The sequence below is a fragment of the Lactuca sativa genome, chromosome 9, assembly GCF_002870075.4.
Source record: "Lactuca sativa cultivar Salinas chromosome 9, Lsat_Salinas_v11, whole genome shotgun sequence".
Taxonomy (NCBI): Eukaryota; Viridiplantae; Streptophyta; class Magnoliopsida; order Asterales; family Asteraceae; genus Lactuca; species Lactuca sativa.
Window position 1 is genome coordinate 32,602,875 of NC_056631.2, and position 13,984 is coordinate 32,616,858.

Here is a 13,984-nt window from a genome sequence, read left to right on the forward strand (position 1 = left end):
AGATTTCATTTAATATAAATACAATTATGGATATCATTTAATATCTATCCTTAATTAATTAAAAAATAATTTAAATTTTACTAAATTCTTATAACACACAATAAATGTGGGTAACATATATATATATATATATATATATATATATATATATATATATATATATATATATATATATATATATATATATATATATATACTAGTTTATAACCCGTGGAAACCACGGTTACAAAATTAATTAAATATTCATAGTAAAAAATTCAAAATTATTAATCAATTATTTTATATAAAATTTTAAATACATTATTAATTAAGAGATTTTTTTATTAGTTATGTAAAATTATAATTATTGATTCAAATAAATATGTGGAATTAATTTATCATATATATTAGAGTCTTTTTATTTGTGAACTAATGAAAACAATAATATAAAATTTAAAATTTAAATTTAAAATAAAGAATAAATAGATTGACAAATAACATCACATTAATTAGGAGGTTTAATGAATTTAAAATAGAGAATTAATAGAATGACAAGTGACATCATATTAATTAGGAGTTCTAATATTATGACACTTGGCAAAAAGATTACTCTTTTATTAGTGTATATATATATATATATATATATATATATATATATATATATATATAGAGAGAGAGAGAGAGAGAGAGAGAGAAAGAGAGAGAGAGAGATAAAGAGAGAGAGAGGTAGGTTCAAATGTTTCTCACATCTATTATGTGTTAGAATGCACCAATACGAATTTAGTATTAATTATATGTATGTTAAATGTTATCCATACTTATAACTCATTTTTATGGAAACGAATTAATTTCGTCATTAATGTCAACAAAAATATTATTTCATAATGAATTCCTATCTAGAAGAATGAAAGTGTATTCCAGCAGAATAATAATGTATTCTAGTAGAATACACTCTCGTTCTTCATATTCCATTCAATTTTTTTTGTATTTTAAGTGAGTGAGTAATGAAACAAAATACGAACTCATATATAAAAGCCTAGATGCAAATTCATTCTGAAAGAATGTTATTGCTGACATTAATGACAAATTTAATTAGTTTCCATAAAAAATAATTATAATTATGGATATCATTTAATATACATATAATTATGGAAATCATTTAATATCTATATTTATTTGATTAAATAATTATTTAATTTACTAAAACGCTATTGGTACATTCTAGCACACAATAAATATAAGAAAGAAAATAATCTAGCCCTATATATATATATATATATATATATATATATATATATATATATATATATATATATATATATATATATATATATATATATATATATATATATATATATATATATATATATATATATATATATATATATATATATATATATATATATATATAACATCAAAACTGAAAAGTGACTTTTGCATTCTTATTTAGTTTGATGAGAACAAAACGTCAAAAAATAAAAATACTCTTAAGTCATAAAAAATAAAGCGAACAAGACATATTTTTTGCACTATTTTTTTACTAAACGAACGTTAAAATATTCCAAAGCCGCAAAATATTAACGCCAACAAAACATATTTTGTTTCCATTATTTTTTTTAGGATATGAACAAATGCCAAGTTAAAAAGCAAATTTACAAAAAATAAACATTATAAAAATAGTTGTGTATTCAAATGATTTGTTTTCTTGTAAAAAATATTAATTACGGTAGGTAGGCTATTGAATTTTGGTTAAATCTCAATCGGTTTTCATTGGATTTTTACATGAGATATGTATTTTATAACCATGTACAATTTATTATGATCCAAGTTTTTTAAAATTATTTTCGAATTAGCGTATATAAAATCTAAAACATAATATAGAAAATAAAAATAAAAAAATCAATCCAAACAAAGTCTAATTGTGAAAAATCTTTAAAAAAATTAAAAAGAAAGAGAAAAAAGTTATAAAAAAATACATTAATCAGAAAAATCATCTAAATAAAAAAATTAATAATAAATTATATTAAAATGAAAATTACTTCATTAATTAATTAAATAAAATTAAAAGAAAATTAATATTTATAAACAAGTTCATAAAAGAGACTAAAAACAAAAAAGAAATATAATAATAAAAAATAATTAAAGATGTGATGTGAGTGATTTGATTACAAGGTTTTTTTTAAAGAAATTTGGGGTTTTTTCTAATTAATTTTTTTATAACTTTTTGCTATTCAAAAGAACTTATCATCATTTAATATGGTTGGAAGATATAATATTTTTATTTATTTTTTATTAAACAGTAGATATATATTGAATGTTAGTATAATGTCCGTTAATATTTTTATACATATAACTCAATTTTTTAATTATATTTTAATTTTGTACGTTGAATTTTATTCTACTTGAAAATATATTTTTTTTATTTGTTTACCTAATTAATTGTTTTTATTATAGTATTGCCTTTACGAAAATGTCTTCATATATTTAAAATAATGTTTAATATATATATATATATATATATATATATATATATATATAATATTTGTTTAAAATATTTAAAATATGATATGTTTAAAAATAACTAAATAAAATAGAAGAAGAATTTATTAAACATTATTTTAAATATATGAAGATCAATATGTTCAATTTAGTAGACAACTATTGAAATTTGTTTGAAAATATGTTTAGTTAGAAATCGAAATTAATAAAATAATAAAATGTCAAATAATTTGAAGTCGATTTTAATAAAAATATAAAAATATAGTATTATAAAAAATAAACAATAAAATAATTTTCATTAGTAAATACATACATTTATTTCGGGAATAAAGTGAGTCAACTTCTCGGATTCAAATCGGAATCTTGAGTTCATGACTTCATGCATATAAGTGGTGTGTCATTTGACAGACATACCCCCCAAACACGGAAATCTACAGTTGCACATTACCCATCATTGCCGGGGGTACTTTCGAGAATTCTTTCGGCCGTCACCATTATTTACTTCTGGAGCTCTTCTCCGTCACCCAGACGTGGCGACTTCCACCTCTTTCCTCTTGTCGTTTCTCTCTGTATGTAATTTCTGAGGAAACCTTTTCATTCAATTGGTAAGTTGGTTCATTCATCTATTTGTTTCGTTTGTTATGTTTGTGAGTTGGCATCAAATCTGATTATACCAACTTCCAATTTCGAAAACTTTTTTATTTTGAGAAGTAATTTGAGTTTGCCTGATTTCTAATGAGATCTGGTGAAGTAAGCATGACCCATTTCTGCGACGAACATATTGTACTATGCAATTGAACAATTTTGTATAAATTGAGCTTTTTGTATGGGTTTGGAAGAAATTGAAAACAGTTGGATTGTATTCACTGAACATCTGTAGCGTTTTTTGAAGTTCTCAACATGTTAATTAAGAATTTAAGATTGTGCTTGGATTCATTTAGTATGTTCTAAAGTTCGCTTTCCAGATTATTTAATTGTGGAGGTTAAAAAGTAAAGGTCATTTGAATCGTGTTCATGAAGTAATCATTTAGACTTACTATTTAATTCGTCATTGACCAGTGTCAATTTGTAATTTTGAACTCTTGTTTTGAAACGTATGAACTGAATCGAATTCATTTTGTTCAAACGGATTTAGGATGTTTAAATGTGGAGTTGATCTATTGAATGTAACCAACTCGTGTTTGCATTTTGAGAACAAATTGTGAGCTTAAAGGATCACTGTAGAGAATCGAAGGAAAATCTTTTGGGGGAAATTCATGGAGTTGACTTTTTGAGTTCTCTATATTATATACCTTTCAACCCAATCAAAACCATGAGAACTATACGCATCTAGTGAAGGTTTTCATATCTTTGTGTCTGACCTGTTTAACATTCTTGATTTTTAGGTTATTGGCCTTTCGAGAGGTGAAAATATTGTTCCAAAAAGTCAACTAAATAAATTAGTTCATGCAAATTGAGGAACTAGTTTCTGGGGTTGACCATGATCTCGTTACAGAAGTTGACTTGTTCATGGTCACTGATAGCAACAGTTGCTTCACTTGTCACATTGGTTTCAATAGTTCATATGTTCTTGTTTCCTTCTGTGCCTTCTTTTGATTACTTTGGATATAAGCAAGTAAAAGACTCTTGTATCCCAATTAATGAAACAATCAATGTGGAAAACAAGCACATTTTGCCTTTAAATGCAACGTTTCCAGCTGACTTGCATAAAGCGGTTGTATATCGTGGTGCACCATGGAAGGCTGAGATTGGTCAATGGTTATCCGCATGTAGTTCAGTTGCCACTAGCATAAAAGTTCTTGAGGTACCACAAGTTTGTGATTTTTAAAATTTCATTTTCAATTTTTTTTTAATCTTGGCTTATAGTTTGCGGTTATTTTGATAGCCAATCAGTGGGAAGAAATGTGAAGATGGGTGTAGTGGTCAAGGCATTTGTAATCATGAACTTGGTCAATGCCGATGCTTTCATGGATTTAGTGGTTAGTACTTCCTCAATGTGTAGATACACCCTAGGGTTTGAGTCTCATCAGCTGCTGTGTGTGAGAGTTTCAGTTCCAATGTGGATTGGGCTCCTTGTGGGCCCTAGGCTCTTGTGTCAGCCACCTAGCAGGTTATTGTGTACATGATTTACATCACTCCCAGTGTGGGCCAGCTTAGGAGTTGCCAGAAGAATAACCCTTTTTCAGAATTAAGCAATCTTGATTTTTTTTTTTGGTGAAACAGGAGAGAAATGTTCTGAAAGACTAGAATTAAGTTGTAATTATCCGGCAACAGAAGAGCTACCATACGGCCGATGGGTTGTTTCAATTTGCTCTACACATTGTGACACAACACGAGCAATGTGCTTTTGTGGGGAAGGAACAAAATACCCAAATCGCCCTGTTGCAGAGTCATGTGGGTTTCAAATGATGTAAGCCCACGAACTATAAATAATTAAATATCTTTATTTCCACCAAATTTATATATAATTTTCTTATTTACAATTCAATGAACACAGTTTACCTTCTGAACCCGGTGGCCCGAAAGATGTTGACTGGTCAAAATCAGACCATGACAATATTTTCACAACAAACGGGAGCTTGCCCGGATGGTGTAATGTGGATCCTGTTGAAGCTTATGATTTGAAGGTGAAATTTAAAGAAGAATGTGATTGTAAATATGATGGTCTTTTTGGGCGTTTTTGTGAGACACCTGTGTTATCTACTTGTATTAACCAATGCTCAGGTCAAGGCCATTGTCGGGGTGGATTCTGTCAGGTATAACAATAAATAGCAGCATACTTCCATTTCTTCTTATTACATTATAACATTGTACTTTGAAAGTTTGAAAGTAGAATGCTATAATTGGGTAGAGTTTTTTAAAAGTAGAATGTCCTTTTTGGTTATATGCAGTGTGAGAATGGGTGGTATGGAGTAGATTGTAGCATTCCATCTGTTCATTCTTCTATTCAAGATTGGCCACAGTGGCTTCGACCCTCTCAGGTTACTGTTCCTGACAACGAACAAGTGACAAAAAGTATCGTCGGTTTAAAAGCGGTGGTGGAAAAGAAAAGGCCGCTGATTTACGTGTATGATTTGCCTCCCGATTTTAACAGTATCCTACTCGAGGTTAGAATGCAAAACCCTAATTGTAAACGATGTCTTTCTTCTTCTTTTTTTTTTTTTTTTTTTTTTTTATTGATTCTCAATTTGTAAATCTTTGAATTACAGGGTCGTCATTTTAAGCTCGAGTGTGTAAATAGGATCTATGATCAGGATAATGCTACTATATGGACGGAGCAGCTATATGGTTCTCAGGTATTATAGATAATCATCTTTCTAAATTACTTTTGTTATGTGAAAAATTGAAGATTGAATTTAAAATTAAGCAAATTTATGATGCGTTGTTTGTTTGCAGATAGCAATGTACGAAAGCATGTTAGCTAGTCCACATCGGACATTAAATGGTGAAGAAGCGGATTATTATTTTGTTCCTGTTCTTGATTCTTGTATCATAACTCGTGCTGATGATGCACCCCATTTGAGCATGGAGGTACAGTGACATAAATACTTTATTTTTAATTTTTTACTGATATTTATGTTTGATTTGTTCATGTTTTCAGGAACATAGGGGTTTGAGAAGCTCTTTCACTCTCGATTTTTACAAGAAAGCACATGATCATATTGTTGAACAATACCCATACTGGAATCGGTCATCTGGAAAAGATCACATTTGGGTATGATTTGAGTATATGGTCGTCCACTTGATGATAAGATAGATAAAAAGAAATTTGGTTATAATCTTGATTTATTTTTTTTGCAGTCTTTTTCATGGGATGAAGGTGCTTGTTATGCACCAAAGGAGATATGGAACAGCATGATGTTGGTTCATTGGGGCAACACAAATTCAAAGCACAACCATTCAACCACAGCCTATTGGGCTGATAATTGGGATCAGGTCCCTTCAGATAAAAGGGGCAATCATTCTTGTTTTGATCCAGAAAAAGATTTAGTAATTCCAGCATGGAAGCGCCCAGATGTCACCTCTTTGACCTTAAAGCTTTGGGATAGGTATAAAAGTCAAACATCAAAAAAAAAAAAACACGTTTTTGCTATTTCTATCTCTCAAACTTAGTGTAATTATTTCATGTGCACAGGCCTCGTGAGGAGCGAAAAACATTGTTTTACTTCAACGGAAATTTGGGGCCAGCTTATGAACGTGGAAGGCCTGAAGCCACGTAAGTGTACATATATTCAATTTAAAAAAATGGTCATTTATGTTCATAAAAAACCCTAATTTTGATTTTAATTTGCATTCAATTGATTTTTGTGATGCAGGTATAGTATGGGTATACGGCAAAAATTAGCTGAAGAATTCGGGTCTGCCCCAAATAAAAACGGGCAGCTCGGGAAACAACACGCGGAAGATGTGATTGTGATCGCGCATCCTTCCGAAAGTTATCATGAAGATTTGGCGAGTTCAGTTTTTTGTGGAGTTATGCCGGGTGATGGATGGAGTGGTAGAATGGAAGATAGTATTTTGCAAGGTTGCATTCCTGTGGTTATTCAGGTCTCTAACCTTCTTGGCTTAACCCATTAAGTCATTATGTCCAGATTAAGTCAACATGTTAAGTGCTTAACCCATTAAGAAACGGCTCCTTGGTTTTCCTAAACAATTTTTCATGTTCAGGATGGGATCTTTTTGCCATGGGAGAACGTGCTCAACTATGAGAGTTTTGCTGTTCGATTAGGTGAAGACGAAATACCAAACCTCGTAAATATCCTTCGGGTAATTTAGATTTCATTATTTTTTTCTAGCACTTGATAAACATGCAATTATGTTTACAAGTATTGAATTTGATATGATGGTTGTTCATGTAGGGGTTCAATGAAACAGAAATAGAATTCAGATTGGCAAATGTGAAGAAAATCTGGCAAAGATACTTGTATCGTGGTTCAATTTTGCTCGAGGCTGAAAGACAAAAATCTTCTTTTGGGCATATTAATGATTGGGCCGAAAAGTTGTCCGAGTTAAGTGATGACGATGATGTTTTTACAACATTCATACAGGTATATAAACGTTCATACATATTACTTTAAGTTTTCTAGGACTATTTTTAATCGTAAGGATGAGAAGGGCATTCATGTCTTTTGCATATGTGTCCCAACTTTTTGGGTTGGACAAAAATTGTAAATTTTGTCTTATGTGTGTCAAATAGAGTACAACATTTTCTGTCATGTCATGTCCTGTCCTGCGAAGAATAAGGCTGATGAAATGAATATATATATTTTTTTGCTAGATATTGCATTACAAATTATATAACGACCCTTGGAGAAGGCAACACACAAATATGAAAAATGAGACTGGCATACCGAAAGAATGCTTACTCAAAGTATAGTGAAGAACATATGTTATAGTTGGAGGCATCTACACAGTGGTATAAAGATCGTTTAGTGTTTTATATAATTATATTTATTGAAACTGATTTTGGGTACATGCGAAAGCCAATTTCGTTGTTTTGGTAGTATATTTGAATTTTGAGGGGAAAATTTGTGCCCAGTTTTGCTCATCTTGTGTTTATAAAAGAAGGAAATAAAACATTGGTGGTGAATGCATGATTTTATTTATTTATTTACATGTTACTTGTTCGTTACTTGAACCAAGGGCATCCATCCATTGAGTTTGATAGTTTATTAAATTTTAATTTAGTTCAATGAAATTTCCTATCATTCTATAAATATTTAAACATAATGTAAAATAATATTAGTAAACTGAAACTAAAAATATATCATTTTTTCATATGATATGTGATTTTGTTTATTCTTTGTTCATGGGATTTCGACAATGAAATCCCATATGGGCATCAGCGATATGCGATTTCATTGACACATCTTCGTCATTACTATTCATCTTCTATTCTAATATTATCGTATTAAAGCGTAAAATCTTACAAGCTACTAGATGAAGTTCATAAATGGTAGCACGTAACAACATATGATATTCATCTTCGTTTCAACACATTTGAACTAAATAAAAGAAAAATCTCTGATGAAGAATGAAACCGCAGATGGGTCTCATACGACCTAACCTCATCTTCGATGTCAATGACTATTTTTTGCAAAGTCCGTACTTTTGGCTATTTTTAACAAAATAATTAGATAAAATGGATATATACCACAATATATTAAAACCTCCATTAAATTCATCTCATTTAATGTAACTGATATTAATATAAGAATGCAAACATATCATATGATTGAAAACGAGAAGTAAAGTCATTGGTTTAATGTCCTAGATTCCTAAAAATAGCAACTTCCAAATTTAGACATAAAAATAATCTACCATCAAGATACCATTACGACAACCATGAAGAAAATCAATATATTTAATAGAATACAATTAATAAATAATCCCAATAAAGAAATAAATGAAACTATATCGTTTTTGCAACATCTTTTGAGATTACGACATTATTCCAATATAAAATATAAGCCACTTTTTCAAATTATTATTATTATTATTTTAAAAGATAAACACGTGTTCATATCATTTTTATTTCATACGTTTGATTTTCTCGCGTCAGATGCGGTGAAACTTCCTAACAAAATACAAAGGATCATGCATAACAATGTTATATCTCATAGATCTATTAATGTAGTATTCAAAAGAATTGACTTTATGATACAAAAAGGCTTGACGACAAAGCATATTGTTTGTTTTCCATCACGCTCGTACGATGATAACTAAAATATATTAGACATTTAAGTCAATTTGTATGAATAGTAAGAATTACAATTTGGGCTTCAAAGAGACACTTGTTTAATAAAGATTGATCTTTAAATGATTTTTGTTGTGCCATCTTGGACGCGGTGCACACCTTTCATGGTGTGCGGCTAGTACTGAGCTCGACTACCACATCTCTCTCTCTCTCTCTCTCTCTATGAAGTTGATGCCACCACCATCATTGTATGTAAAGGTCTTTGTTATGGTAGAACCATAACACCACTTATGAAGTGTTTCACCAATCAAAAGTTTTGACAAATTTACCTCTGATGCTTTTTTCAAATGAGAATGACCATTTTCACAACAATTCTTTTGATTTATACATGAGGGCAATTTTTATGTCCTAACACTTGAATTTTTGGATAAATATTTCTTCATGTGATCTTTGAACAAAATTATGTAAATAAGATTTCACAAAAGGGTTTTTGGCACTGTAGCACAATCACGTTTGACGAATTTACACATCTAGTCACTCAAGTATTTTTTGTGCTCAATTAGTCCTTAAAGTAAGAAATTACCTTCGAAATAAAGAAACGAGTGATATTTTAACCGATTTAAAGGTAAATGTTGACTTGGTTTGACCTATATCGCCACAATAGGCCACCTCATCACACTAAATCAAACCTATTTGTATAAAAGAATGAATATGGATGGGCCCACCCCTTATCCCATCTCACCCTCTTGCTCTTCTTCTCTAACTTTCTTTTCTGGTTTCTCCCCTTTCTTCTTCACAAAGCAGGTGCCTCCTTTACACTACATACTTGTATTTGATAAACCAAGCTACACTTCAAAGCAGACATATTTTAGAGAAATATATGATTTAAGGGTTTTGCTTTACGATTTGGAGGTAAAAAAATTGCATATATTTGCAGGTTTCCGGCGAGGGCATCTTTCTCTCTCTCTCATACACACACATAATGGTCTCGTTTATGGTGTCGTTGCCTCCGATGAAGACGCAATGGTGGTGGATGTCGATGATATACTTCAACATGCTTATAGATCTCCATCGTCTGACATATCTTTGTGCAACTATGTCTTTGTTATGTTCATCGATCCGTCCTCTATTACGTTTACCGTTCATGGTGGCAATTCGTCGAATCCGCCAATTTCCTGTCGTTTCACTCTCTGTACACTCTTACTTTTGCTACCCACACCTCCTTAGGTCAAAATTCGACACTCCATCTCTTTTCCTTTGATCCGATCTATTCTCAATGGATTGTTGTTACTCCAACACCCTATCTATGCAGCATCTGCCTCTTCCATCCATCGTTCATCGCCCATGATTTACCCATTTAGTGCGTTTCAGTCACCGATATGAAATCGATGATAATGATCATGGTGATTTGAGGAAAAGGGCGTATCTAAAGATGAAAAAAATCCTCATGGATCGCTAATCAGTTCAACAAGCCTGGATGTGTTCGTGGAAAGCATAGATTGGGATTGAAGCATAATCTCATATGGTACATAAATTGATCTGATTTCATGTTTTATCTTAACCGATCTGATCATCATCTTTGTTAATTTGAAATGTACTCTTGGCTGGTTGGGTTGTTTCATTCTCAGACACCTTCACCACGACTGGTTGGGTTTGGTCGCCAGAGCATCGCCGACATCCAGAGAAAGAAAAAGTGAATGGAAGAAGAAAGTAACTAGACTTGGCTGCATTGATCAACGATCTAAAGCCATTTTTTTGTCTAATTTACTTAAATGCGACTTGTTGCATACGTGGACTACAAAAACACTTTTATTAAATTTATTTAAATGCCTCATCAGTGATGGAACCGGTTGTTCCAGTTTCCAGCTGCATAATGGTGTAATTGATATGTGATTTCTTACTTTAAGGACTAATTGAGCACAAAAAATACTTGAGTGACTACATGTGTAAATTCGTCAAACTTAGTTGTGCTACAGTGTCAAAAACCCTTTACAAAATACAATGAATGTTTCGTTTGGTCATCATTAAAACAAGAGATGTGCAAATGCACCATATGAAAATAGTTATATGATTTTGCTTGACCATCATGAAAGATTGCAGAGCCACCCACCAACCCATTAACCTTATTAACATATTAGTTCACACTCATTCACTTACTTGGTCATTTTATCGAACATATAGTGATCATTAAATTGTGTAATTTGTTTGGCGCAATGCAACACAACTTTTCTTGGATTGTTGTCTACTAACTATCAAGAAAGATTACAATATTATTCAAATAAACCCTAAATCAAAGTAACATATTAGTTTGTAGTCATCCATTTGCAGGTCCCGACTAGAGGCCTTGTGCGAAAATTAAATTAAGGCCCTAAAAAGTTTATAGTAAAATTTTATTAAGTAATTCCCTACTGTTAAATTCAAAACTTAAAATTGATAACAAACACACACACACACACACACACACACACATATATATATATATATATATATATATATATATATATATATATAGAGAGAGAGAGAGAGAGAGAGAGCTAGGTTCAGGTGTTTAAACTAAGTATTGTGTTATTGTATGCATAAATGTGGGTCAATCAAAATTAAATAAAAAATTAAATAATTAAATAGACAAATAAGGGTAATTTAGTCATTTGTTTAATAAATTCTAAAAATAATCCCTAGAATCATGGTATCTCTCCAGTCTAAATCTCATTCCCCTCTTTATCTAAAAACCAATTCTGAAAACCCTAAATTGAACAAATCGACACCACCAGCGACCCTTTTGTTGGGATGCCCTTCATCGTCTTCTTCATACAGCGGGACATTTCAATCAATCGCAAGGGGAGTTGAGAAAGCGACTTCGATACTTGTTCTCGTGTTTAGCGTTGAGATCGGGAGTCTCAGTAGGAAGGAGCTATGGTGGAAGCTCTGGGACAGTACCTCTCTCAACATCCTGACCACTCAACCTCACATGATTTCCTTCCACCAACAAAGTCGCGAAAGCAAGGGCTTCTGCAACCGCCCAATCAAAACCCTACCCTGATTCGATCATCTTTAATCGGTCGCCCATGTTGTCGCACTCAATAGGTAAGTGTCGTTTTTGTCCAATTTTTGTTGTTGTACACCCAAAGCAAATGTTCGCAGGTGAACCAATTTTGACTTTTCGTTGGTCAACCTATTTGTTTCGAGTCAATTTCACAGATATTCGCTTACAGATGGAGTTACGAATCCGAGTCATTCGTAGTTGATTGCAATGCAGTTCACCACAACGAACCCGAGCCAAACGGTTACAGACTCGATGCGAAACCTAGCCAACAGGTTTCATGCGAACCATTGTCCTCCCTGATGTTGATTTTTTACTAGCTTTCACTGTTTCTTCTTTTCCACGGTTTCTGTTATATTTATTTGTTGTTCTATCAATTGATGCATAACTCTTTCTTCCTTTCTATGTTTCTTCGTTCTTCGATCTGTTCATACGGATTTTCAACAAACAGGATTCATGAATTCTTTGTATTCTGAAATTGGTTTCTGTGCAAGTTTGCTCGATTGAACACGGTTGTTTACAAGTCTTCGCTTCATCATATCCCTTAATAACTTATGTGAGTAATCACTGATTTAATTAATTGTGATTTTAAGTTTCTTCTAGTGAAATATTCATGTATTACTGCTCTATTGTGATTAGAAGTAGTGGGACTTGTTAATTTGCGTGTTCGTAATTTTATGATTGGATTAGATTTAGAAACTCAAATCCTTAGATCAAAACCATGACTTTAGATCCAAAATGTTTGCTATAGTTAATGTGATGATGAATGAAATCGGCATATTGTGATTGGAGAAACATACTCATCAAATCCCTCCTCGAATCCTTGTATGTCTCTTTCTAATGTAATGGGTCTAGCTTCAAATGAAGTTTTGATTTTTGCATTCCAAGTGTTTGTGAGAAGTCTTGGTTTGAAATTTAGAAGAACCTTACAAATTATAAGTATATTCTTGATTGTTGTCAATTCTGCATAACTAAATTAGAAAATTGGGACAAAATTGATTGTATTTTTTTATTTAACTTAAAATCAAAACTGAATTGTGTATCTATACAGGTGATCCATTGAGTGTATGTTATGGTCTAAGGGTACAACTTCCCATTGCAACAACAATAGCAACAACCAAATGATTCAGATTCTCCCCGGAAAAATCAACCTGCTCCAACAAAATGCATACCGTAACTAAATCTTGAATTCCCATTCTATCATAATGGAATCACGAATTCCAATTCTGTTGGAATGGAATATGAATATTTTTCTCATTGATTTATGCATTGGATTTGTTTCTACAGAAGCAGCTGATGCTTGAAGAATGGGCCATGAAATTGAAAGTGATTCTTAGCAACATTATTCTTTAGAATGTATTAGCGCCTTTGTTAGATTTTGATGTTTTTTTCCCGATTTGAAAGTTTTTTTAGTTTTATTCTTTAAAAATAAATGTAATTCTTAGCAAATCTTACATGTATTCTATAAGAATTAATGTAATTTTTGTTTTAATTATTCAACTAATGATTAGAGAGCTTTGTTATTCTACAAGAATTTTTGTTATTTTTGAACATACTCAAGCATATTCTGTCAGAATGTCCGAACTAAAAACCTTATAATTTGTAAAATCAGATTTTTAAAATTAATAGAATCTTTGATAGCTTAAAATATGCAAATTTCCTTTATTAAATCTATGTTAACCGACTAAAATACTCTTCTAGTTAAATTAGATGATATTTTTCAATTATATTTAATTAAATAATATGTATTAATCACTTTCTTAAAATAT

At 31.2% G+C, this 13,984-nt stretch overlaps 1 protein-coding gene and 1 long non-coding RNA gene across 3 annotated transcripts; both read left to right on the plus strand.

Moving 5' to 3' along the window:
* Positions 1 to 2,894: 2,894 nt before the first annotated feature.
* Positions 2,895 to 8,068, plus strand: LOC111878652 (uncharacterized). Its single transcript, XM_023875166.2, has 15 exons — positions 2,895 to 3,083; positions 3,864 to 4,282; positions 4,364 to 4,457; positions 4,702 to 4,888; positions 4,976 to 5,234; positions 5,370 to 5,585; positions 5,688 to 5,774; positions 5,875 to 6,009; positions 6,080 to 6,193; positions 6,280 to 6,527; positions 6,614 to 6,694; positions 6,795 to 7,026; positions 7,147 to 7,245; positions 7,338 to 7,526; positions 7,757 to 8,068. Exons 2-15 carry the CDS (start codon positions 3,959 to 3,961, stop codon positions 7,853 to 7,855), a joined length of 2,364 nt encoding a protein of 787 aa, XP_023730934.1. The 5' UTR covers positions 2,895 to 3,083; positions 3,864 to 3,958; the 3' UTR covers positions 7,856 to 8,068.
* A 3,811-nt stretch (positions 8,069 to 11,879) lies between these two features.
* Positions 11,880 to 13,749, plus strand: LOC111878687 (uncharacterized). Of its 2 annotated transcripts, XR_002845849.3 has the most exons (5): positions 11,881 to 12,259; positions 12,374 to 12,490; positions 12,667 to 12,771; positions 13,267 to 13,388; positions 13,503 to 13,749. It is a non-coding gene; the product is annotated as an uncharacterized LOC111878687 (long non-coding RNA). The 2 variants fall into 2 exon arrangements; XR_002845848.3 differs by having other exon boundaries at positions 11,880 to 12,259; positions 12,374 to 12,771.
* Positions 13,750 to 13,984: the final 235 nt, after the last annotated feature.